Source organism: Ixodes scapularis, unplaced genomic scaffold (assembly GCF_016920785.2).
Source record: "Ixodes scapularis isolate PalLabHiFi unplaced genomic scaffold, ASM1692078v2 PGA_scaffold3__209_contigs__length_174095766, whole genome shotgun sequence".
Lineage (NCBI taxonomy): Eukaryota > Metazoa > Arthropoda > Arachnida > Ixodida > Ixodidae > Ixodes > Ixodes scapularis.
The window spans coordinates 2,094,507-2,122,109 of NW_024609868.1; the positions used below are offsets into that span (position 1 = coordinate 2,094,507).

At 47.8% G+C, this 27,603-nt stretch overlaps 1 protein-coding gene and 1 pseudogene across 1 annotated transcript; one reads left to right on the forward strand and one right to left on the reverse strand.

Moving 5' to 3' along the window:
• Window positions 1–2,874: 2,874 nt before the first annotated feature.
• On the reverse strand, window positions 2,875–3,978 carry LOC120850640 (uncharacterized protein K02A2.6-like; the record flags this gene model as incomplete). The annotated part of the gene is made up of 1 exon (XM_040223212.1): window positions 2,875–3,978. A coding segment is annotated over exon 1 (1,104 nt), but the record flags the coding sequence as incomplete, so codon positions are not given.
• Window positions 3,979–4,492: 514 nt separating this feature from the next.
• LOC115324457 overlaps window positions 4,493–27,603 on the forward strand; it is a 108,364-nt pseudogene continuing 85,253 nt past the window's right edge.

Here is a 27,603-nt window from a genome sequence, read left to right on the forward strand (position 1 = left end):
GCTTTTCGGCGTTTTAGCCACAGAAGGCAGCGATGTTTTCTTCATGTTTTCTCACCTATGTTGGCGCGCAACATATGAGTTTTTTTACCAGAGAAGTTCAGTTTTGATGGGAGTTTTTTTTTTATATACGAATATACGAAATTGTTATAAGCTTTCCCGAGTAATCGGGGGACAGGAAGGAATGAACACCATCGTTCTCAGCGTGCGTGTGCAGGCAGCTCGAGATGCCAGACACTTCTTGTCTTTATTCTCGCGCCACGGATGCATGGCGCCGCTAGCATCATCATCACAGTCCTCCCCTTTTTATACGAAGGAACAACAATACTGTCTCAAAACCTAGACGTCAAAGTTCGGGTCACTATGGCCTAAGGCTTGTAACGATCTACGGGCTTTTTAACTCTCGTAGAGCGTAGCTTTTGGTGACTACTCGGAGTCTGGACGGTTGGCAACGTCTGGCATGAAACTTCCCGAGTTCGAGGAGGTCCTATGTCATGGTGTGCTGTTGTTGGTCCATGATGATCTTCGTTCCCGGAAGATTCGGTTGACCTGTCTCGTTCAGCTGAGGAGTCGGTTGCCCCGTGCTCTCTGTAGGGTGTCACAGGTGGACGACGACGTTCTCGAAGATGGTCACCATGACGGTTCCAACGAGTCCCATCTTTCAGTTCCACTTGCACAGATGATGAACTCGATGGTTGTATAACAACCCCAGGAAGCCAAGAAGGCCCTGACCTGAAATTTCGGGCAAACACTTTTTGACCATGCTGAGGAAGAGGGCCTTTGCGTGCTCCTTGGTCACAGCGTAACTTTTGCTTCAGCTGCTTCCAGAGTACTTCACTCCGCATGTCCGGATGTAGGAGGTCTAAAGGGACACCCACACTAGCGAGAAAACGCGCGTGGCACGCCGATCGCGGCAAGTAACAAAATGTCGCCGAAGCACAGTCAGCGCCAGGAGCGCGTGCAGAGACACGCCCTTTATCTTGCCGCTTAACCGATTTATCGGCGCGCCGGGCGCGTTTTCTCGCTAGTGTGGGTGGCCCTTTAGGCTGTCTTTAGCTTTCTGCCCATTAGCAGCTCAGCTGGACTATGACCTGTTAGTGAATGCTTTGTAGTTCTGTATGTCAGAAGCATCCTGTAAATCTTGGTCTGAAAATCTCCAGATGACGCTTTCTTCAGCATTCCTTTCACGGTCTGCACGACGCGTTCCGCAGCTCCGTTTGATGCTGGGTGGTAAGGGGGAATCAGCATACGTCGGATCCCATTGCGGCTCAGGAATTCGCTGTACTTGTCGCTTACGAAGGCCGGACCGTTATCCGAAACGACAATATCTGGTAGACCGTGTGTCGAAAAGATGTTCCGAAGGCATTTGATCGTAGCATCAGCAGAGGGTGACGATACCGGTATGACCTCAACCCACTTCGAGTATGCGTCGACCAATACCAGGAAATAACGTCCTTGAAATGGACCACCAAAGTCAACATGTAAGCGGGACCATGGCCGTTCTGGAAAAGGCCACGGGGTTGACTGAACTTTCCGATCGGAACGGTGATGTTCTTGGCATTCACGACAATCTTGAAGCTTTGCCGTGATACTGTGGTCTAGTCCATCCCACCAGACGTGACTTCGTGCAATGGACTTCATCTTCTCCACTCCTGGATGGCTTTCGTGCAGTAACTGAAGTACTTGCTCTTGTAACCTGAGTGGGATGATCACTCTTGATCCCCACAGTAAACAGTCTTCTTGGACGCTGAGTTCTGTCAGCTTTGTTCGAAAAGGCGACCACTGTGGTCCTCCTGGGAGATCGCTGCCGCACCACAGTGCTTGTCTTACTCGTGACAACACTGGGTCAGTCGCGGTATGCTGTGCAACGACTGCGGCGGAGAGAACAGCAGGGTACGCCGCTTCCAACATGAGTACATCAGCTGGCCGCGGAAGTTGGAAGTTGTCCACTGGTAACGGTAAGCGACTCAACGCATCGGCGTTACCTATGCTCGGGCCGGGTCGGTAGACCAGCTTGTACTTGTACGCTGCTAGTGTAATTGCCCAACGAATGACTCGAGGTGATCCTCTCTCTGGAATGGCCTTGTCAAGGCCCAGAAGTCCAAGGAGAGGTTTATGGTCAGTGACGGCTTCAAACTGGTTACCCCAAAGGTACTGATGAAACTTCGTCACTCCGAAAACGAGTGCCAAGGCTTCCTTATCAAGCTGACTGTAATTTTGCTCAGCTGGTAGGAGGCTTCTCGAGGCGAAGGCTATGGGACGTTCTTGTCCCCTTGAATCTCGATGGGCAAGAACAGCGCCGAGTCCGTATGGAGATGCGTCACAGCTGAGGATGATCTCTTTGTTAGGATCAAAGTGTTGAAGTACTGCTGCAGATGTCAAGAGCTCTTTGCTCTTGTGAAAAGACTTCTCCTCTTGTTGCCCCCATCGCCATGATGTATTCGCAGCGAGCAGGTGGTACAACGGTTGAAGTACTGAAGACAAGTTGGGAAGGAAACGCCGGTAATAGTTGACGAGTCCAAGGTAGCTTTGAAGCTGCTTGAGGTCAACTGGTCGAGGCGCATTTAGGACAGCTTCTACCTTGCGTGGCGTTGGCTTCAGTCCTCCAGCTTCAATCACATGCCCAAGGTATTCCACTTCGGGGACCATAAATGTGCATTTTTCTAGCTTGAGCTTGAGACCTGCGTCCTCTAGACGCTGCAGCACTTGTTCAAGATTTTTTAGGTGGTCTTTGTCATTCAGTCCAGTCACGAGAATATCGTAAAAGTATACGACGACGTGTTGCATATCCTGCAGTAGGTTTTCCATTTCTCTCTGGAAGATTGCAGGAGCCGAGGATACTCCAAATGGTAGTCTGGTATACTGAAAAAGTCCTTTTGGAGTGTTGATGGTGACAATCTTCTGACTCTCAGGCTCGAGCTCCACCTGTTGGTATGCGTCCTTCAGGTCCAGTTTGGTAAACTTGACGCCTCCTGAAAGTTTGGCCCACAGATCTTCCAATCTGGGTACCGGGTACTTCTCGAGAATGGTTGCAGGATTTACAGTAACCTTGAAATCACCGCAGATCCGCACTCGGCCGTCATGCTTTAGAACAGGCACGATCGGTGCTGCCCATTCGGATGTTCTCACAGGACAGATAATTCCATCGCGCTGAAGTCGTTGCAGTTCTTGAGCAACCTTGTCCTGTAACGCAAACGGAGTCGTGCGAGGCTTGAAGAACTTGGGCCGCGCTCCCTCTTGGATGGTGATCTTAGCTTTCACGCCTTTCAGCGTACCTAGTCCGTCGGAAAAAACTTCCTTGTGATTTTTCAGAATTGCTTCCATGCTGGATGCAGCGGTAACTTCTTTCACATCGGCCAAACTTATTCCAAGGGCGTTGATCCAATCTCTTCCAAGGAGTGTAGGAGTCCGTGCGACATACAAAGGAAGCGTTGCTTCTTTGTTTAGAAATCGAACAGGTACGACAACCTTTCCTTGAACCTTAGAAAGGTCACCGCGGTAGCTTCTTAGGATGACATCCGAAGGTTCACATTGAAGCTCTGGAAATTCTTCTACGAAAGTTCTTTGTCCGATGATGGAGACGCTGGCTCCGGTGTCCACTTCTAGCCGAAGTGGTTTCCCCGCCACTTCCAAAGTAGTAACATATGGAGGTGATGATATGGAAGATTTCAGTGACCACATGTTGTACGTCACGGGTGGCTGACTCGTGGACGACTGTTCGGGATTGTCAACAGCATAGACAGGACGCTTGTGAGCGTTTTTCTTCTGTCCGGAATTGTTGGATTGGCCTTGCTGCTTCTTTGATTTGCACACACTGGCAAGGTGTCCCGTCTTGTGGCATGCGTTGCACTTTGTTTTCGAGTGCTTGCACACAGACGCATAATGAGGCCCTCCACAACGATAGCAAGTGATGCTCTTCGATGAAGCTTCTTTGGCCACGTTGATACCTTCAGACGCCGCTTGACATTTTTCTTGTTTCATTAGCAAGTTCGAATCGTTCTTGGCAGTTTCTATCGCCAGTAGAAGCTGTATCGCAGACTCGAACGTGAGATTGGGCTCTTCAAGCAACCGTGTCTGCATTGTGGAGTCATTGATGCCGCAGACAAGTCTGTCGCGAAGCATGTCATTCAGGAATGTTCCGTACTCGCAGTGCTCGGTTAGTTTTTTGAGTGCGGCAACATAGTCGCTCACCGATTCTCCCGTGTGTCGAAATCGGCTGTTGAACTTGCAACGGGTGACTACCACAGAGGGTTTTGGGGTGAAGTGGTTGCTGAGAGCGCCAAAAATCTCCTCTATGCTCACTTCGTTAGGAGCCTTGGGGGTCAGAATGCTCCGCAGAATGGAGTACGTTTTAGCACCACAGGACGTCAGAAAAACTGACCTTCTTTTTGCAGTAGGAATGCTGTTGGCCTCGAAGAACAGCACGGTGCGTTCCATGTACTCTAACCAGTCCGCTGGTTCCCCGTCAAAGACTTCCAGGGTCCCGTACTTCGGCATGGTGGAGCTGAACACGGCTAAGGCTTGCCGTAAGGAGATAATACAGCTTTTACCCTCGTCGCCAATTTGTTATAAGCTTTCCCGAGTAATCGGGGGACAGGAAGGAATGAACACCATCGTTCTCAGCGTGCGTGTGCAGGCAGCTCGAGATGCCAGACACTTCTTGTCTTTATTCTCGCGCCACGGATGCATGGCGCCGCTAGCATCATCATCACAGAAATAAAAGCGGTTAAAGGAAGAAAAAAAAACTCGCTCGTTCGTGCGGTGATGTGTGAGCTAAAAAAGGAAAATACGACAAAAGAAAGACCCGGATTTGCTGTAGCCATAGACTGGAACGAATCTAGTACGTCCGCACCTGAAAGTGACGAAAGCAACTTAGCGTCTGCTTTTAACAGCAAGCATTTGGGGAACGTACTGATTCTCCGACAACTGCCAGGGCCCAAAATTAGACGCACAATTATAACGATAACCGATGGGCACCGCGTCCTCTCCCTCCGAACGTAAAAGAAAGAAAAAATAAGTCTACCACCCTCCGGCTTGCTTCTCCGTCTACTTGGGAAATTAGACGACATCATAATCGCTCTGCGCTTGGCGGAGATCTGTCCGAAAAGCAGAGCCGACAGAGCAGAGCGGAGCTCTCATCGCCAGCTCCATCACGACTCGAACGAACGGCCCCGGGCACTCAGTTAGCGGCGGCTTTCTCGAGTTGTGCGCTTCGCAGAACCCAGAAGCCGGGCTGCCAATCCAGCGGGCTTCTAACGAGGGACACTTGTAGGTTGGTTGCTTCGCTCCGTCGAGACCGAAGCGAAGCTGCGGGCCCTCGGAAGCGGATTCCCGGCCAATCGTCGTGACCGGGGGCTGACCCCGTGCCTTGACCCCGGCCGTGCAGTTATCCCCGCCCGAAGCTTCCCGTTGACAGGAAGTTCGGCTGGCGGCGATGATGAGGGCGATCCGGGGGCGACGAGGGGCCACGATACCCTCCCTCCAACCTTCCCTATTCTACTTAAAGTCCGAGTGAAAGGAAAGCGGGTGTAACTATAGTGCAACAATCTCCCAAAGAACAACAACAAGAACAAAGAAATAAAGAGAAGAAGCAACAGAATGGGTTTGGGTGGTTACGTAACAATGCTGCGTAAAAGAAAATAACAACTGGAGGCCCGGGAAACAAAGAGGGGGGGGGGGGGGGGCATAAATGAATGGCGAGGGGCCAGGCCGGGGTGTCATGTTTTAACACCTCTGCCACCACCAGGCGTGAAATTGATAGAATCGGCGGCGTGGTAGTAGCGGCCGGCGCCCTTCAGCCTGCGCTAACTAGCTTCGGCCGCTCGGGCTGGTTGGCGGTGGTCGCTTGCCGCTGGTTGCAGCCGCCGGCGGCCGGCCCCCTGGAGGCGATAGGGAGCGTCGGTGTGTTTTCCTGCGGCCCGGACGGACGACGAGTGCCTCGCGCTTCTCAGGAAGCCCAGGTCAGCCGCGCGGTCAGTGCACCCTCCCTTGACTGAAAGCCAGGCAATGGAAGCACTACAACTATACCTTTACGTCGTCATAGATTGGGCTCGCCTCGTGTCTATTTTAGATGCCTTAGTTCTCGCGACTCAAAATCGGAATTGGGGAAGTGTTCGGTGTTAGGTATGAAGACTACGATATTGCTCTAAAGAAAGACGGGTACGCCAAAGCAGTAAACGGTTGCAATTCAATAATAATAATAATAATCAAAAACTAATGAACAAACCTCGCAGTTGAGCGCCAAGAAAGAGCGACGAGTATTTCTAAGTCAAACTGTGCGAATGATGAGAAACGTTATCGGAAGTTTCTCCGCAACTTATACCCTCGTCATGAAAAAACCACAAACAAGAAAATAAAGGAAACCATGAATTTTCTTCGGCGTGCTAGTTTGTTCGTGGCACACCGTAACCCCTCGCGGAGGCTATACGCTTCTCCTAAGCGCGCTCCTGCGCCGCACACAATTTGTCAAGAGCTTACGGGCGGCGCGGGTGTGGGTGATGGCGCCCAAGGGTGAACACGCGAGGATCCACTGTTTTCCCGGTAGATCGTCGGGCTTTTCGTAAGCTCCGTCGTTCTACCTGCGCAATTTCTGGCCCAAATTATGCCTGGAGTCTGGAAACGCATGCACGCTACGCTGGACATGTGGGTTAGTCAGGCACACCCGATTGCGCGGACTCGGTCGGGGTGAAAGGTGACTCAAGAAACGTTCTTTCTCGGCTAATCGCTAGGGTTGGCCCGAGTTTGAAGTTGGGGCACTTGAGTAAACCACGTAGTAAACATGTGGGCACCCCAGCCGCCGGCGCTAGGAGCTTTTACATAATCTCTTTCCGCCTTTCAAGAGGCACTGCTTTTTTTGCTTGCCCGACATTTTCCGCACGGGCCTTTCCTCGAGGCTCGGAAAAAAGAAACAAACAACAAAGCAAGCGGTGGTCAAGAGAAAACAGAACTTGGTCTTCTCACGTCAGTGTGGCCGGGAAGGCTGGAAACGCGCAGGCTACAGCCCATTGCTTGACTTATGTAATAGATAACAATTACGGGTTTTTTAACGCAAAATGCAACGTGTTAACGTTTATAATTACTTTGGTTCGTCAGAAAGGATTACTTTCAGCATTAGGTCACACATTATTTCTACGTATCACGCCCGCATACTTCCGAAGAAATTAACGTACTTAAATTGCATACTTTCAAGACAGGCTTCCTGTATAGTCAGCGATTAAGAAGTGCAGGGCGTGGCGAGCCTCGGGTTTCTTAGCATCGCGAAGGAACCAACAATCAGCTGCCTGCTCTGCCCTGCCTTTCTTAAGGTACTGCATTCCCAAATCACCCCATTTATTTCCGTCGTTCGAAAAATATTGCACGCTCAAAAGTGAAGCCGCTAAATTTTGAATCATTATTCTTGTAGAATATATATAAGGTGTCTGAAATAACCAGGCTAGATATAAAAGGGGCCGTATAAATCGGCGCCTGCCCGTAGAAATCTAAACTTTTCGTCAAAGGAGTATCTTACAGGTCGGTTTTATCTTGTGAAACTACAAACAGTAGCTCCCTCTCTGTAAAAAAACAGGCCCAAAAAACTTGTCACTGTCAATGGCGGACGGTCATGCAGAAGACCGAGTCGAGTGGCGGGGCGCGTTTGGCGCATGTATTGATAGATGGCGTCACCTTCCTGAGACCGCTCACGACGTTCGTGGTCTGTTAAAATGAACATAATATTTTCGTAATTTACTTTCGGTTTCAAAATAAATGCGGACAATAAAAAAATAGCTTAAAAAACACGCAAAAAAAAAAATACACGCGGTTGCAAACGTACGACGGCGCTTTTGCTGCCGACGGATTTCGTCTGCGTGTCGCCTGCTTTCTTTCGCTGGTCAGCTACGCCTTCCTACGCCGCTCCCAACGCCAATCGCGGCCCGCCATTCGAATCGGTCGTCTGCGTCGCGTCCTCCGTTGGCCCTGGCAAGTTGTTTGGCCCCATTCTTTGCAGAAAAGGAGCTACGCTTTGCAATTATACAAGATAAGACCGACCTGCGAAACGCACCTTTGACGAATAGTTTAGATTGCTACGTGCAGGAGCCGATTCTTACGGCCCATTTTAGATCGAGCCTGGTTAGTCAGAAAATCGTTACATAAAAAAAAAGAAAAAAAAGCAACAAAAAACATGGGCGCGAGAGGACAGGCTTTAGCTATTGTTCAAGGCTGCTCGCGTACACCAGAAATTTTGATTGACATACGCTCATGCCTATATTTGTCCCTGAAATGCGCCGACTTCCTTATGCTGGATGTTGACCACCGTGATGTTGACCAAAATGTACGCGAGTAAAGATGCAGTGCAAGATTTTTGCAAACGTAAAATCCTCTTAGCCATTAATATTTATTTATTTATTTATTTACAATACCCTCAAGGCCGTGAGGCGTTAGAGAGGGGAGTGGGTATTACAATATTGTTGAATCACTTCGCGAAATGCGGCGGAATCCTTGATGGCTGCGATGTCACCGGGAAGGCCATTCCAGTCCACAATTGCGTCGGGGAGAAGGGCGTTTTGATGAGCTGTGGAAAAACATCGTGGCCGGGCTATTTTTTTCGGATGATCTAGTCTAGAGGATGAATAGGTTGGCGGAGTGAGAAGAGTCTGATGTAGTAGAGGGGAATAATAGACTTTATGCAATAGGCACAGGCGAAACATTTTCCGTCGGGCAGCAAGTAAGGGAAGAGAAAGGTCAGATTTCATTCGAGTAACACTAGAAAAACGTGAGTAGTCAGATGCAATGAACCGTGCAGCACGGTTTTGGACAGCCTCAATACTGTATGTCAGTGAAGAAAGGTGAGGGTGCCAAATGGAGGATGCATACTCTAACGATTGGCCCCTGTAGCATATAGTTTGCGATGCTGCAAGGGCCAATCGTTAGGATATATGATTTTGTAATCTTGACACTCTGTGAGCAGCTGATACCATCAATTTGTTTTTACTATACAGTGTTATTTTATCGAATGCAGATTCTTCTAAAACAACCCATGAAAGCCACACAAATGCCAAATACTTCCTAATGATGAGTTTTTTTTTTTTTTTTTTTAAATCTGACTTGCGCCGATGATTAAAACATTTTTCAGTTATATTGCCGCGCGAAGTAGGCAGCGCGGCCGTGGGCTAACGGTTATCGCGCTTGCCACCTACGCGAAGAGCCAGGGTTCGATTCCCGGGAGTTACGCGTCCTTTTGTTTATTCTTGCAATTTAATGTTCTGGTGAATTCGAGAACTCTGTCAATTCTTCGAGGTGCGAATGTTCTGGCCGCCAAACCTTCCAGGTCGATTGTTCCAGAAGCCAACGCGTGTACGTACGTACATAAGGGACTCCGCGTGGCGATTTGCAGTCAGTCTCGCCCCAGCGCTCGAACCTGCTGTTACGCCGACTTCGACGCCCGCGACGCTTTGTTCTCATCTTCTGTTTTTCCTTTTTGTGTTGGGCACAAGTTCGCCTCATTAAACGTTTAGTTTCTTCAGTTATTCTTCTCCTCATCATTTGTCATTCGTTACAATATCGCGCAGCAAAGCAAAGCAAGTTGCCGCGGCCGATAAGATGGCTTACCGCTTTAGTTCGCCAGCCACAGAAGACCAACTGCAAGCAGATCTTGTGCGCTGGGACGCCAAAATAGTGAAGCAAATTTTGCGCTTAAGAGCGGAATCTCTGGCGTCAAACGAGGGTTGTCCTTCCGGTGGGCATCGAGCCTTTTGGTTCCGGTAGCGACAGATTTCCAGAACAAAATTTGATGATGAATAACTCGAACCGCGTGCTCGATCCAGGACTTTTAAAAACTGGGCTGGTCTTCAACATGTATTGCCTCCATTTAGTCAATATAAACATCTGCCATAAAACGCCTAATTAAAAAGTAATGAGATAATTTTGTTAATTACTTATCTATTCGTTGCATTTTCTATTGAACATAATGTCCGCCTGGCCGTATAATTTAATTGCACAGACACGGCTTTTCTTTAAGAAAAAAAAGTGTACTCAATAAAATAAAACACCCTGCTAAAAAAAGATGTATGCTATTGCTATGTACGGCTCGTGCTTCTTCACTCGTAGTTACAACTGCATTCTTCAAAGTACTGAAATGTAAGCGAAATTTTAGAGTACCAGGTAATAATACAAAAACAAAAAGAGTCGGATTGCTTTACATGTGACCACTTTTATATTTCGCATTCCTTATTTCTCCGAACTCCCCTATATATTTGCAGATACTATGTTACAATCCGAACAAATATTACAAGCCGCATCATGACGTTCAGACACAGCTATACGATCTATTAATTTACTGTATGTAAACGCCACGATAAATTGGTTATTTGACGTGCAACGCAGTATAAAAGAGACGCGCCGGGCATGATCATATCGTCCGACGCTTATCTCGTAATGGGAGCGCGATGTTGTCCCCTACTTATCGGTAGGAGTTGCTCAGCCAGTTGCTGGATGCAAACGGGCTGACACCTCAATGCAATAACTGAGGTCGTTGTTGGATGCAAAGTGGGCGCTGACTGTGAGCTTTAATAATTCTTATGCCACGGACATTAAACGCGACGTCAAGATTACCTGAAATGTTGTAAATGGGAGCTCTGCGACCGGTGTCTAAAACGAACTGGCCGTACAATTTAAAATAAATTTGGGTCACAGAATGATTTATTTCTGTCTGCGCAGCGAATGAAGCGCGGATAATATTAATGTATTACGAGCACGTAGGCTTCAAATAAAATAAAAACCGAACAGAATCACAACATCTACTCGCTTCCTATTTTTCCGAGCTACCGCGGCTCGCCTCCGAGGACTGTAGAGGCATTGCTCTTCGTCAGTTTTTCCTCCTCGATTCCCACGACTTGTATGGACAAGAATGATCACTTATCGTTCGGCTCTGTCCCGACGTGAGCTTTCCAAACAGATGTTCAAAGAGGCGCCTAAGCCCGACGCCGCCTCATTAAGAGATCGATAATGATAAACAAGCGTAATAACTCAACGGCAACAAGATCACGTCCGAAGAGCTCTGCCTCCCGAGAAACTATGAAAGGTAAATAGACCGCCGCGTCTCTCGGGCAGCCCGGCTAATAAATGAAGCACCCTTTCTTCGGAACACGCAGTCCTTAAATCCAATTATTTCTTGAGAAGTCATTAGGCTTCGAACCTATAGTGGTCTCGAAGTGCGGGCTCACGGCGCCTATCCTATCACCAGACGTGTTGAACCGTCTAAATGAACGCTCTACTCGGAATTCTCGTCGTATTAAACCACCGTCACACCGCTAATACGGTCTGAAGACGCTGTCTGGTGCCTTCTTCGCATGACGGTCGCATCGGTCACACAATATCTGTGTTTTCTAAGCAGAATGAGAAGGCTTGGAACATGACTGAGGCGTGACTGCAGATACGACTTTGTCATCACTGTTGGCAGAGAACACAGTGTGTTTTTCACGGAGTACACGAGCAGTAGGACTGCAGCTTCGCGACGCCTATACTTCGTTTCAGCTTCGGTCCAGACGCAGCGAAAGCTACAAGCGCGAGCTCCGGGCTTTCAGCATCCCTGCCAAGCACGCGCGCTCGTGCAGTGCAAGCACTGTTCTGGGCCACATGCTCGCGCTTCTAGCATCGGCTGCGTCTGGACCGAAGCTGAAACGAAGTATAATACGTCGCGTTCGCTCGAGCTTCGGGGAGGCAGGAAGCTGCCGGTAGAGACCCGAATCAGGTCCCACGCATCTGGGCTCCAGTTTCGGTCAAGATGAAAGCCAAAGCGTTCTGGGTTGCTCGTTGGATGTGGAGCCTCGGCTTGCGCGTAATCAACTAATGAGTCTTTTTGAATCGTTCGTGAGTTCACGATCGGGAAGTATTTTGGTGAGGACATTTCACCAACATACATCTCGCGAGGGAGGTCTCGCAGCCTCTGGTGTGCTGTTGCTAAGTGCTCCAGCTCCTCAGTTCACTGGTAAAAGTCTGTTCGTGTTTGGCGGCAGAACAACGTGACGTTCGTAAAAGAAGCGCAGGTTGGCAATGAATTTCAGCGCGAAATAGCGGACAATCACAATTTCAGCCTGCTTTCGATCCATGGAGGTAGAAAACTTCTGGAGGCGACATGATGTCGCCAGAGGTGAAGCCACAAGTGTGGAGGAACACACCCCCAACGACGACCAAAACAGCTGTGGTTTCGTTAATCGTTGGGGCGTGTCCCTCCACACTTCTGGCTTCATCTTTAATCGCATCGCGTCTCGCCCAGAAGCTTCCTACCTCCATTTTTCGACCTCACTTCGCCGCGGCGCTCGGTTCGTACTGGGCGACTAACTTTTTTTCCTGTCTGTTAGCAGACCACGTACGGTGCTTTCTCGTATTATTTCCGTGTATACGTCTGGCGCTTTGTAGCAGACGAACCGCGTTCTCCTTTCGCGTTAGCAGACGAACCGCCTACAAGCGCTATAGGCATCCTGCTTTGCCCAGGGGGCGCTGTGAAAAGAGACTTGTCAGGGCTTGTTTTTTGTAGTACAAACTTGAGCGCAAGGACACTTTTGTTTGAGCGTCTCAAACTGTCAAACCGTAGAAGCGTGCCTGCTCTGGTGCGAAACGTGATCACGAGGGAAATACAAAGAAAACTAAGAATTCCTACGCCGTCGAAACACAGGTCAATGCTAAGAGCGTGAGCCAAGATACGCCGCTTCACGCGTTCCAAAATAAAAACAAGAAGAAAAGAAAGCTTCCGGGACGCTGATATTCCGACGTCACCACACGGATATAAGAGACGCGTAGCCTAGCGGTGGTGGCCCGAATCTGGCACTTTTGATTGCCTTACGGCGTTGAATCTAGCATACTTCGGAAGTCGAAAGGTGCTTTTCAAATCTTCAACACTACAGAAAAAAAAAAAGAAAAAAAACAGCGAAGTTGTCACAAGTAGTGCGAGGCCCAATCAGGTGGTCTTGTACTACCCAAAACGAGGGCGCCACAGTCTGTTCAAGCTTCAGCGCAGGAGGCGTGTCTTAGATCGGTTTGCGACAGGCAAGTTAGATTTCGCTCTCGCGGGGACCAAAATCGGATCCCAGATTTCTTTTGTAAGTGCGTCGCTGCGGCCCGCGTGGGACGAGGATACTCTCTATTGGACCAAACCTCATTTTGGCGACAGCGGTGTCTTTTCTTTATTTTTTCCTGCATCGTTTTTTTTTTTTTTTTTTAGATTACAGCCCTATTGTGCTGTACCACGAGCATTGCCAAGTAAGCGTATTATCGATCTCCAAGATATAATCCTTCTTTTGTGCGTTCCAATAAGGGTGGATGAAGAAAATGTATTGTTAGGGAGGCATACGCAACCTTTCAGATGTCCCCTTTTTGCGGAGAAGCCTGCGTAAGTATACAAAAACGGGTGCCTGCTGCTATTTTAGAACCTAAGATGCTTATTTCGAGCAATATTGAGCGAAGTATAGGATTTTGTCGTTTTAAAAGCACAATGGAATGATTTTTTTTTTTTCACTTTGGTTTTTTTAGTTTTGGCACGCGAAACATAATTAAGCTTTTGTTCACGCGAGCAAGGTTTTAGGAAATTTGCATTTACGAGGCTGACATCACTAGCTCGTAAGCCTTAGCAGTAGCAAAGCAGCAAAAGGATGAAGCCGCTGAAGGCAATTTTTGTTTATGAGGACGCGAGGAGCTGGTGCATGCCGTCCTGACGAGGTAATCGCTCGCAGGGAGAGGGTCGCTCGACAAGGAGAAACTAGGGTGCGTCTCAAAGCTCCCATGAAGACACCTATAGGAGAAACCAGCGGAGGGTGGGCAGACTATTGAGCCCCATAGAATAACAAAGATCACAATCATTGATCAGGTGTATCTATGATGACACACTCAGCATGCGACGTACTACGCGCTACAATTTTCGGTTAAGATTTCCGTCTGCAGTTTCCAAAGATTTGACGGGGATTGACGAAAGTCAGCACTTAAAGTTACCAAACCAGGTCTCAAGTCGCATGAATCATTCGAGGGTGAGAGAAGAACTACCCTGTCGTGCAGAATATAAGAAACGTTGTTTTCTCTTTTTCCTGGAGCGAGTTCTGAGTGACACGAGTTGCCCGAGGCCTATTTTATGCATGATGGCAAGAGACCATATTACTTTCGGAAGGTGGTGTCAATTTTTCAATTACAGCCTTTCTGTATATTGCATTTCTATCATAGTATTGTGCGTTTTCTTTTTTGCTCAAGGGCTGTACCTATTATAATGGTTCGTCGCTGCGGGCCTATTTTGTAAATAAAACATAAATGAGTAAGGGTCACTCTGACAAGTGACCTAACAAGATCTCTGGGCCTATACTTCGTTTCACCTTCCGTCCGAGCGCAGCCAAAGCTACGTGTGGCCGGAGCCAATCACATGCCGGCAATAGGTCACGCGATCTCCCCTGCACTTTTGCATCCTCCGCTGCGCCGCGGGCGCCGCCCGCGCTCGCCGAGTATTTCGTCTGCTACAGGTGGTATTGTCTGCTACAGGTCTATAAAGTACCCTTTCACATTCTCAAATTTAGTCACAGGAAATGTCAGTACGTAAGCTGGCCGCTGGCGTCTGTGTCCGGACTTTCCACCTGTTAGGCGTTTCAGCATAGTTTCGATATGTAAGTACACATTGCAAGGTGACCAACGACCCGGCCGTTGATGTTTCCTTGTATTTTCTAAATATATACCAGGGCTCGAGGCGCAATCCTTTCCACCAGCTTCTCGGCGTTCAAAGTGATCGGCAGGTAAAGGGGTGCCCTGATTTCGCCGCGTATCAGTGAGTTGTAGTGGCCCGGACGCTTTTCTTGTTTACAACGCATTCGCGGTATACGCGGCCCGAGTCTCCTGCCGAATTCGAAGGCAGACATTCATCACGACCTCTCGCGCCTGACGCCCAAACGTGCCTTTTAGAAAAAAACGTTTTGAAGCGACTCGGTGAGGAACGCAGCGAAGCACATGATTCGGCATTTATGGGAATGAAATCACACAGAAAAAACGAGCGCTGCAGCCGTGTTGCCAGTGGATGTACGTGCTGTCACCAAACCACATGCATTTACATATATTAATAAAAACCTAAACTTCAGATATTTAATTGTTTCAGTTGCCAATTCTTCTCAGCACTACACATCTGGATTATTGTGCAATGTTTACGCGCAAAACAGTTATTTAAAAAAAAAAAAAAGAAAAATACTTTTGCGGACTATTTTGTGGTGCGTAGGCATGCTCTTCTCGAAGTAGCAAATCGTCCCTCAGCCTTTGGCTGCGCTCAAACGGAAGCTGAAACGAAATATAGGCATTCACTGTGACCCCTCCACCGTAACGATTTGCGACGGACTTTGACCTAAAGGGTCGCTGTAGTCGGCTTTCCTCGATCGGCCAAACGACGGACACGGGAGCATTCTATTACCAACTTCGACGACTTTGATTTAAGATCGCGACGGTTCCTATAACTTCCACCAAGCATTTTACCCACACTGTCGAACTTCTCATCGCAATCGCTAGTGTTTTCTTTTTGCGTTAACCTGCCTAACTTTTGTTTTTAAAGCATGACCTGTCATTAGGCGGCAAGCGTTTTAATCGAGCTGCACATTTTGCAGCTTTTTTCCCTGTCCCCGTCACCCATATATGTAAGATGGGAGTAAATATATGATTTGAATTGAAATGCTTTTTAGAGCTACCCCCCCAATCCCAAAATTTTGTCCGTCCGTTCATCCATCCGTTCGTGCATTTTCCGCTATATTTGGAGGGAAAAGTGGCGTCACGTGACATCACCTGACGTCATGTGACCTATACGCGTTGGAGAAATTGACGGCACGTTACGTATACGTTAACTCAGTTTCCCTGCTAAGTTTAGCGGGAAAATTCACGACTTGTGGACCAAACATCAAATCAGTTTCCCCACTAAATTCAGCGGGAAATTGAAGTCACGTGACCAATACACCATTAAGTGAACCGCTAAATTTAGCGGGAAATTTCGCGTTTTGTGACTTAAGTGGGGAAATCGACGTCACGTGATCTAAATAATTCAGTTTTACGTGTGCTGTTCCGACGTTCTCGCACGCCCCTCTGTAATGCCCCCGGGCACTGCGGGAGGAAATAAATACATAAACCACTACTCGTCACGCGACGAATGGAAACCATAAGAGGGCGCCATCGAAACTTCCCGGCGTTAATAAGTAACGTCGTGGCTGCCATTTGGCTGCATTCTTCAGTAACGAAGCTATGACATATCGCTTTATCTTTTTTTTGCTTTTGCGTACAAGAACAATTAGCGTCCTTCTTTCAAGAACTTATTTCGTTCCCATTTGTGAGCAACGACGAAATACGGTATTCACAGCCTCGTGCTGTGCTCGCCTCATGATCCAGAAGTGCCGCGAGGCAGAACAAGGAGCGGCATTCACAACGTTGGCCAGCATGTGACTCCACGCCAGGCTAAGAACTAACATTAGGTGGGCTTGGTCGGCTCGAGGGCAATTGAAGCAATTACCAAAGCTAAAAAGGAATTAAATAAAAAAAAGTTATTCAACGCTATACGAACTAAAAAAAAAGTTATTCAACACTATACGAACTACGGTAACTATTTTACATTATATTAAAATACTATCCACGTAAGATGTCTAGTGCCCTTCTTACGGAAACATTTTCAAGCGACTTTCACCCTCACAAAGAACTGCTTTGTTCCGACAACTAAACTAAAGCAAGTCTGGACGTAGTCTTTTCCTCTAACATTAGCTACTAATTAATTCGAACACATTTTCCATAAGTCACTAGCGGTATATCAACTTAACTATACGGGGAGCAAGTGTTTCAATATGCGTCTTTGGCGGAACGCAAGGAGTAGCGCGATAATCAAAGGGAAACACGGAGAACAGGGAAAGCAGCCAAGCGCGCGCCGTCCATTATTGAGGTAAGCCCGTGGACGCCTTTTGGGGGTAAAGAAACAAAGGCACGAGGCGCGCAACGAGCGGGCAACTTGCACGCCGTATATCTCGAGAGCAGTAAGTAACTGTTCGTTTACGATCGAGATCCCGAGACTTGCTCTCTCTCTCTCTCTCTCTCTCTCCGGGCCTTGGCAGTCCTTCTATTATAGTCCCCGCGTTTTTACCGCGAAACGGATCCGAAAGATCCGCCGAGCGTGTAAAGCTCCAGCGGAGCGTGTAGATTTACTCGTTTTTAATTAGGCGCCATTCTCGACACTCGTTAGTGGTGTTATTAATGGCCCCTCATCCGGGCATCCTTCTCCCGTGGCGGGAACTCGAGGCCGTCGTTGATTTATCGCGGGGTGCCCGTGGTCCGGATGTGCGCTCGCTGCTCGCGCCCCCAAATTGAAAACACCGCCCGAGAACTCTGCCCCAGTCTCCGGCCGCGACCAGACGCCTTAGTCGACATTAACTAAATGCCGATCCTCGCTACCCGCCTCAAAATATGGCTAAGTACGTTACTCGTTCCTGGGGTGCAAAAGGGACGCGTTACCTCAACTCGAAATTGTAACGTTTATCCTCGCGTTCCTTGAAATACGTGATTTGTACGAAGCGGTAGCCGCTTCCAATCATTTGTCGTCGCTTATTAATACTCGCGTTTTAACGCCTTTATTCGGGGATAACTTCGGATACACTGTCACACCTTTCAGGCATCTTTTTATGATTCTCGTCGAGCGAATCACAAGAGCGAGCTGGGGGGAGAACTATGTTGGGCATTTATTTGTACATGGATCTTCTACGGAAGTAGCCAACTACCATTACTCGTTGCTCCGTCATAAAGTACCGTAAATACATTACTCGTTCCTTCTCTTAAAAAGTAACGAGGTCGTTACTTTGTTACAAAAAAAGTAACTGGATTCAAGTAGGGCGTTATTGTAGCTGTTTTCGTACAAGTCTGGCTGCGACGGCAGTTGGCCCGTTGGACTACGCCTCCGATAGAGCGCTTGAACTATCTAGATATTCATGCATACCACTTCTTGACCAGCAATAGTTACTATATCCGGTGGTTAAGAATGCAGTAGACGCGCCGCCTCCAGTGCGAATTTTCTGCATTCGATAAGGCTTGGTCGCACGCGCAGCCAAAGCCCGGCGGAGAGCCACGAGCGCGTGCTGGAGCGTCTAGCGAATCGCTAACCCGTCACCGACTACTCGCTGCTCGCTCAAGAAGGTACTAAGGTGCCTCAATGACCTTCTGTTTAGAGTGATGCCACCCTTTGTAGTACCCGATGCCGACAGCACGCGCTCACGGGGAAAATACAAAGAAATCGACGAAAACAAAATGTCGCCGTAGCACACTCAGCGCCACAAACGCGTGCAGGGACACGCTCTTTCACTCGCTTCTGAACAAAAAATAAATGTAAAAGTGGGAAAAAAATGGCCAGATGTCTCCACCCTAAGCAAAGCGCACATGAAGGCACCCTAGAAGGTACTAAGCCTGCTGTTCTGTACAAAGTGCAAAAGAAAAAAAAAAGAGCCGCGATTTTAAATTTAGAGTTCTATAAATGATGTCGTAATAAGGGAATGGTCATTACCTTTGTTTAGCAGGCGTCAGACGGACTTTTTGGGGAGTGAAGTACATGTTGCCTATTAATTTCCCCGCTAAATTTAGTGACGAAATTGACGTAAAGCGACGTGGTAACGTGACGTGTCGTCACGGTGTAAGGTCGCGGTGCCACGTAATATTGCGACGTCGCCTGACGGAAATCCCTCCAGTGCATTTAACTGGAAAACGCTAGGACATGTGGACAAATTTCTGAAAGTGTAGTTCAATAAAAAAAATGAATTGCTTTAAAAAAGTTTGTCATTAAACTTGCAACGGTGAACCATTCAGAGTACAGTCCCTTACGAAAATGGCAGATCTGGACTTATATTAATAAAAACAAATATGGATATATAAAAAATTGGGCAGATCTGGCCATATCAAGCACATCAGTTTATATAAGCCTTATATAACCAGATCTGCCCAATTTTTTATACATCCATATCTGGGTCTGCCAAATAGGGGTATGTCTGCGGGTCTGCCAAATAGGGGTATGTCTGCCTCCCATATCAGGGTGCTCTTTTTTTTTATTCCTGCAGATTTGTTCTTAAAAAAAGTCATGAAAGCCACACTTATGCGGTTTCTGCGAGTGCGTTATACGCCCAGGGGGACATTACGTGGGCGCTAAGCTTTGCGATTACTCGGCTAATTAATTAAAATTCACTAATGAACTTTTCAATTTGTGAAAATAGACATACGATTTCAATAAACAGCTAGCGGGTCGTCGTCCAAAACTCCTAAATCAGTCATTTTCAGAAAGTCTTTCAGCGCGTGAGAAGCGCACTAAAGCCACCACTCGTGGAGCAGGTACAAGGCTAGCTGTTTCGGTAAGGCGCCCGCGCAATTTTTCTGTCTCTTATCTAGCCCCAGCCTTGTACCTGGTCCATAAGTGGTAACTTCAGCGCACTACTGCGCTTCACATGCGCTCAGTCTTTCTAAAAATTACTGGTTTAGGGGTTTTGGACGACGCTCAGCAAGTTTCTAATTGAAACCATATGTCTATTTTCACTAATTAAAAGTTAATTAATGAATTTTATTTAATTAGCCGACTTATCGTAAAAATTAGCAAACTACATAACGTCCCCCTGGGCGTATCACTCTCGCACAAACCGCATAAGTGTAGCGTTCACGGCTTCTTTTAAAACAAATCTGCAAGAATAAAAACAAAAAAACAAAAAAAAACACGGTATCCACCGTACTGGTAGTTGATTCTTCGACCCTCCACAGCGGGAGCAATGGTAAACCGTGCCGCGCTCGGCTTTAGCAATTACCCGGTATCCCGACGATCGTTTCGTCAGCATGAACCGCGAGACAGACTGTCCGTCAACTTAGAGAAAGTACAAGAGGGCGGAGAAGGATACGCCCGCGGATGACCTAGCATTGTTTACCAGTATTTCGCAAAATCGTAATAATCTTTCTACAAGCGACTCGTAAAGCCGCTCGTCAAAATTTGGAACCCGTAATTAAGAGTCTGTGCTGCTGTTGTTTTTTGGCGACACGTCAAAACTTTGTCGGCGGCACGTCCAAACTTTCTGCTTGTAGCGCAATCGCACCAATGCCGAAACATTCTGCACAATGATTCTCCAGGCTGCCAGGAGATAGACACGGCCTAAATCTAGAGGTGATCTGGAAGAATACATTTAGGAAAAACGATCAATTGTCACGAAGTAGGTTGCAGCGCACTTACGTTGACGAGACGCGACTTGAAAGGTGTTGTACGAGGGAGACGTCGACACGGCCACGGCGAAACCACCACTCGAACACAGAAACGAGAAGGTGCCCGTGAAGATTCAACACGATGTAACATAAACTGTCGTTTGTAGAACCGAACACTAAACGCATCACAAAAAATTCTTGGGCTTCTTTGAAGAAATCGCTTGCAGAAGCAGACATACGCTTCTGCCACAGAGGGAGAATTCACACGCCAAACTAGGTCCGGCTAAACGCATTCCGAAATCGGCAACGGCTAACGCGTCATCCGTCAAACCACTTGAACACTCACCATTTACAACGATTTCAGCTTTGCGAGAGAGAAAAGGATCGAAGGAGCGGCCAAAACGGGGTTTCACGAACAAAAGGCTTATCTTTTGGGGCCACAACCAGGAGATGTGTCACTTGTAACGAAGGTTGACAGTGCATGCTGTGAATGCTATATGTGGCCTTGGGCGCCAGGCAGGTGCGATGTCCTGCTTTGTCACCAGATTCTAGACTGTAGTCACGTGACCCTAACCGGAGACACGATTTGCCTAAAACACGCGTAGCGTCTACCCTGCTGTCAATACCGAGTGAACATACAGCTCTATGAAGTCTAGCTTTTGAACTGAAAACGATGCAAGTTTCAAGATACTATGTTTTACTCTGTATAAACCACATTATAATTTTAAATGAAAACATTACCGCGACTATTGTTTTGTGCATGATGTCGACAAATAAATAGACAAATATATATATATATAAAATCACGTGTACACTGTTTCAGATTTTTTTACGAACGAGTTATACATAAAAGACACCACGGACAGCACATCTTCCGACTTTCAACACACGATGAATCGCCGTCGCTCGCAAACGAACGGATGCGATGCTACGCGAACGGTTTTGAAAGAGCTGCGTATTGTACTCCGGGCACAACGGCTTCCGTTAGAAGGGAAAAGGATTCGGGACGGCGAAGTAGCGTCTTGCATCTTGAGTAAGCTAACGGTACGTGTTTACCCGCTCAATTTAGCGGGGAAATAAAAAAAAAATAAAAAAAATTAGTTTCACTGCCAGATTTCGCGGGAAAATTGACGTCACGTGACATACGTACCAATTCAATTTCTCGCTAAATTTAGCGGGGCGGTTACACCGATGGCGACGCCAACACCGCTTAACTCGAAAACGGGTGCCTAAGAGCTGCGACTAAGATCCATTATTTGATTAACTCGCGCTCCGATCGCACTTCGTCATATTGTCACACATCAAACATACAACCAAATTTCATTTGTCTTTCAATCTTCAAATTGCGCAATTGATTAATTGGTCCAAATACCTGGAATAACTTCACTTTCAGGATGTTGACAACAGTTAACCAATTACATGAGAGTCATGCAATATAGATCAATCAACTAGTGTCTTAGTGAGTACATATAACTTGTTGCTTGCACGACTAAAACGGGCCCATATATCATTATCAGGGGCGCTATATTTGCACGCGTATATGGTGATATATGGATGCATTTACGCACTTATACGGCCCGATCTGGCAGTATTTGCCCACCTATATGCCGAAATACGGCCGTATTAGCTCCCATATCTGGCCAAATACAGCCCTATTTGACTGCTTATATTATCATATCTGAACGTATATAAAATATATCAGGGCCATATCTTACATTTTCGTACGGGGTACGATGACTGGGGTTCAGAGTAACTGCGGTTCAGCGTTCCCCGCGTTTCTAGGTTATTAGCGTGTACTTCTGAGCGTCGAGGAGTCCCAGTAGTCCGGGGAGATGACAACTGGGACGGCTGGGACCGAGACGGCGAACAAGTCTCCCGCGGGACGTCCGTCTGGCCTCGGCGCCGTCCCCCGAGGCCGTAAAGATGAGCCTCTTCAGGTGGGCATCCCCGCGCGCTGTTGCGGCGCTGCTCGACGCGCCGATCGTGTAAATCATGCCCCTGTGGCGAGCGGTCCTCGCGTCCCGTGGCGGTGCCGGGGAGGGCCGTAAACACGGGACGCCGCTTTCTCTCTGCTCGCCGAGTTCAGGGTCGAACATGCACACGCGCAGCGTCTCCCGTCTCGAGCGTCTTTACCCCACGGTCCCGGTCACTGGCTCAGGCAGCGTATACTAGACGGCCGTCACGGAGGCGTTCACTCCTGACACTATACGAGCGACGAGTCGAAGACCTGGCGCCTGCGTATGCTCTTTCCACCTCTAAATCTCCGATCGTCTCTCATTCACCCTTCGCTTGTCTCCTCCGCACGAATGCGGCTTGAAGCCGCGGTAATACTAAAGAGAGTCTGCAGACCCTAGAGAGGTTTAGGGAACCGTCTTTGCCCGTACGATACGATACGCTCGGCTCCCCGATATGGACGGCGCATGCGGGAGGTCACTGTTGCCTTACCGTAGTCCAGTGTCCGAACCGTAAGCTGTTTTCGTGTCGTCATAGTGACTGACATGAGAAGCGTCTCGACTCGTTAAGGCAGCACTCCCACTAGCGTTCGAATCGCAACCGCGAAGCGGATTCGCTTTTGTTTATTATAAACTGCGCGTGAATTTGTATTGCATGTTTAAGCAAGCGCGTTCGCAGCCAGCTTTGCGGATGCGGTTGGATCGCCAGTAGGAATACAGCGTTATAGAATCGCAGTTTCGCTTTGGGAATAAGCTTACCGTAGTTTCAAACGCGAACGAAAGTATTCGTGGTTCTGCATAGAAGGAATGTCATGGCGGCAGTGAGAGAATCAACTCGAATTCACGACAAATAAAACCGAAAACTCGTCTCGTTCCTTCGGCTCAGTTTGCGTTGATGTTCCTTATCTCAGTTGGTTGAAGCGTCGCTCTCCCATTTTGATAAAGGCGCCGACGACACTTGTTCAAACACTGTCCGATGACCCAGCCGGTTAGTGGCTAGGGTGTTTACGATTTGCAACGCAGAACGAAGATATTAGCTACGTTGGCTTAGCACCAGGCAAGCAGCCAGGGGGGCTGGAGGAGGGGGGGGGGGGGCATGGGGCCTGGGCCCTCCTCCCCCCCGAAATCTTCCAGTTTGCTGGGGCCTCCTCTCCCCCCTCCCTCTCATATAGCATTTTCTCATGGGCGCCCCCCCCCCCCCCCCCCCGAAACAAAATCCTGGCTACGTGCCTGCCCCCCCCCCCCCCCCCCCCCCTAGCACAACCACTCAATCCATCGAAGTGAGGACGAACGTCCGTCTCACCGTCGACAATCTCATCCTTTTTGGGGCAGCCGAGTCAAATAAAAGAATTTTTTTTAATTTTTTTTTCGCCAATTAATTTTAATTGGAACTCATCGTCAAATACGTTCTCGCGCCATCATTGCCGCGAAAATCGTCTACTCCTTTAGCGGACGAACTGTTCAGTCACGGTGGGGACGCCGTTGCCACATTTAGCGCTCCCCTTCCAGCAAATCCAGACAAAATATGGTTAGTTCCACAAAGTTGGCTTCAGCCTATTTCTGAAAAGGGAACTGTTTTTTCTTCAGTCCTGTGAAATCACCAAACGCAGCTCCACCCCTATGAAAGCATACCCCCTCTTTACCCACTTTACAAAGCCATTGCGCATTTTCGTTGCCAGGGGGCGCGACCTGCACCCACCCTGCACCGGTCGTCTGCAAAGACGGTTCTTTGAAAGCCGTTTCATTGAAAACGATCGGTCCGAGCTCCCGATTCGAGGTACCGACCATTTGGTCTATCCACCGTGTTTGATTCCAGCTCCCTAAAACTCTCTATTGTCTGAGTTCCTTTAAATGGCCGTCTCTGATCCTAGGAAAACTGCCTGCAGACAAGTTGGAAGATAAAGAGATGTTTCAGGCCTGTCTGCAGATGTCGTCATGTCTGCGGAAAGCTCCGGGTCTCTTGTACGATGAACGAGCAGTGTGATATTACTAGAGTACATCATGGGCTGCGTGTAAATTTAATGTATCAAGTTTTGTCGGTCCGCCCAGTATTTTGTTCTCTACATTCAATGAACACCCCAGAAAATCATAGCTTCCCTTCAGAATGTGAATACGGTCAACTTCCCGATACATTCTGTGGAATAAAAAGGTTTTAAGGAAATGTCAAAAATCTAATTTCTTCCCGTTTACGATACCCAGGGAATCACAGACGTCGGAAACATTTCGATATTTTGTCGAGAAAAGCAGAGATTTATAATTGTGTGAATGTAGCCTGTAGGATTTGATTCAAAGAAACTGTAGAGACGTGTAATAGAAACTATAAATTTAATTACTGCTTCTTGGTATGCTATGACTGTCATCTAAAATATTATCAGGGAACATTGCGAGGTTTGTTGCTATTCGGTTGTTTTTTGGACATGCGCAAGTCGTTGATGTTAAAGAAAGCTATGGATGACGCTCTCGTTTTGCGTAAGTTGCATCCAAATAAAATAAAGTGACAAAACCTTGTCAATCTCTTTCCTATATTTTGAAGGCGATGGCACGGTGAGTGAAGAATAAAGGCCAACTGCGCACTAGCCAGTCCAAGAGGTATTCGAAAAAATAAGCGTGGTCATAAGACAGTTTGGGAGTGACGCAGTTGACCTCTGATATTAGCGGAAATGCAATTTTCGCGGGATAGGAGTCAACTCGCGAATGTAACAATACGCCATGGATTTAGCGAAACGAGCGAGTCCACAAACAACACTAGTCGACCGGCTTTCACAAAGGACTTCCGTCCGCAGCCGGGCACGAGCAAAAAAGGGGTTCGTAGTACGAGCGTAAATAGCCTCGAAGGAGGAACCTCGAATCTAGGGCAGGCAGACACGACTGCATCATGTACTTCTCACACCAAGTTAAAACCCAGAGTTGAGCGCGCTTGCCACACGAGACCGAGGCGGTCTAATGCCCGTGATTGAGACTAGACTACAGGCAGCGATAGGCGGGCAGTCTCTACTTTTTGTTCGCGCAGTGGGTGGCGGCACCGAAAACCGCCGCCTCGGCGCTGGGAAGTCAAGCAAAGTACAGAGCTCCCGCGGGCTCCTTCGCTACGCAGCATGCACGCGGCTGTTCCACAGCAAGACGCGTGCGCTCTTTCACGTACGGAAGCTAGGATCCTCCGTTCAGCAAATCGTGCCCAATTTTTGACGAGCTGATCTACGCCCCCCCCCCCCCCCCCCTACTTTGGCAGGCAGGCTGTTTCTGTTTTTATTATTTATTTTTTTTTTTTAACGGAAGACCACAGCTCCATCTATTCTACATTTTTGTTGTTTTCCCTTTTTCTTTTCGTTATCGTCGTTTCCTTATTGAACAAAGTCGGCGAGTGAACGCGTACGTTGACCTCGGTCTTTGGCTGCCCGTGCGAACTTGGCAATCTGGGGTCGAAAACGCCCACTTTTTGTATAGAGTACTTACTGACTTTGAAACCTTTTTTGAGCACCTAAAACTTGGGAGGTAGAAAAAAAGAAAGAAGCGTTTGGCATGAACCTTTATTGCAAATATGGGTGGCAAAACCTGGCTCGAAGAAGTTGGAAAACATTTTTTTCCTTATTTCTGCCTGTTGCTTTTGGACGTCAGTAATCTCCGTACACCTTCTCGTAGAGTGCAATATAATTCGGCTAGAAGCGCCCATCTATTTTCCCTCTGAAACCGCGTGACCAATGGACGGTTGTAGCCCTCGCTGATCACTCGTAACTAGATTGATGGAAGAGGACAGATGATTGGTGGTCCGACGTCATAGTGAACATACTTTAGTAGCAATGCCAGTGACATTAAATAATTCATCGTAGTATAACTACTTCGAGTAATTTTAATTGTAAGTATTCGTAACTTCCGATTCAAATTAAAGGTATTTGCATTTTGGTCGCATTATTGTTTCGAGATTATAATTACAACTACTTTTTCGTCAGTAGGTCGCGCTGAACCTTCGTCCAATGTGGAGCGCAAGTTCGTCTGCTTTTTGCACACGGGTTGCGATCATATCAGAAAGCCAAACTCTGATTGGATGATCGAGAAAAGAAATAATCAAGAGCAGACCTCGAGGCATCTAGCCTTGAGGTCTACCCACTATCCTTTCAATCAAAGCCAACCAGAGCTCAGCGTCCTTTTGACATCACCGCAAGTCCTGCGAAAGAAGCAGACGACGTGCTCTCCGCATACAGCAATTGCGATGCAGAAGTAGGAGTACGCCTCCTACTCCTTCTGCCGACTCGTGTAACTTCGAAAGAGCCAAGACTGCAAAACGGCGCCAGCCGCGGATCGAGAAACTGGCGGAGGCAGAGCGCGGAGCCGCAGAGGGGAACGGGCCATAAAGTTAAATATGATATTTTAGAGGGAAAGAGCCCGTGCTCCCAATCATTCGGTCAGCTTTGGAACGGCGGGGCATAGAGGAGGACGTCGGTAATCCCCCTTGCTGGTCCCGATGGCCCATAGCACTGGCGACGCCTTAATGTGCGCTAGGAAGCAACAAGACATAACTTGTAAAGTCTGTACCTAGTTACTTTCTAGCTGATTTTTTCAGGAATCGCGCACTGTACAAAACTGAATCAAGTTGACAAGCGCTCGAGCAACTTCAACTCGTCGCGGCGGGATGAACACGCCTAACCTTTCGCCCGTTTTCTTTCTTCGCTCTTCTGTCGCTTTCTTTCTCGTTCTCTCTCTCGCGATCACCGATACCAGCGCTCAGGATTTCAGGATTGGCCGCGTTCTGGTCTCGTCTGTACACCCCCCTCCCCCCCCCCCCCCCCCCCCTGTACAGGAGAAGCCCCACATAAATTCACAGAATCTTTTCTTCCATTGTTAGGACGAAGAAAAAGGATCAAAGTAATGTGTATTATATGTTAACATGCAAACATTTAATACCTTATCGTGACTCTTGTAGTTTATTTCCAGAATAAGTTTCTGCCTCGATTACATTTTTTTCAGTGCCTTCTAAGATAGATGATTACACTATGATCCGCCTTGATCAAAAAAACAAAAAAACCTACAATCTTGACGTTGCAAATTAATAAAACAGCTGGCTCGCATCTTGCGCAAGCCTCGGTTCCCATGTCATGTCATCAATCATGTAGGTGAGACAAAGGCACAGAATGTAACGAATACAAAACGTCGTATAATGTATTTGAAAAATAAAACAAAGCAAGGGACGAGGGATCACACGAAGAAATAGACAGACACAGCGCTGTGTCTGAGTGTTTCTTCATCTGATGCCTCGTCCTTTGCGCTGCTATAATTCTGAAATATGTCATACCAACTAGCCGACAACCGCCAAGTCTAGTCGTATAAGGATTCGTCAATGGCCACACAGGGAACGAACAGATTAGTGAGGAACAATTCTCATCGTCATCAATGAACTTGAGTAGCACACGAGGGGAAGTAATTGGTCGCGTAGTCGTATTGCTCTCTGAAAATAGTGAAATATTTATTTGATTGGTTTCTGCGGGCT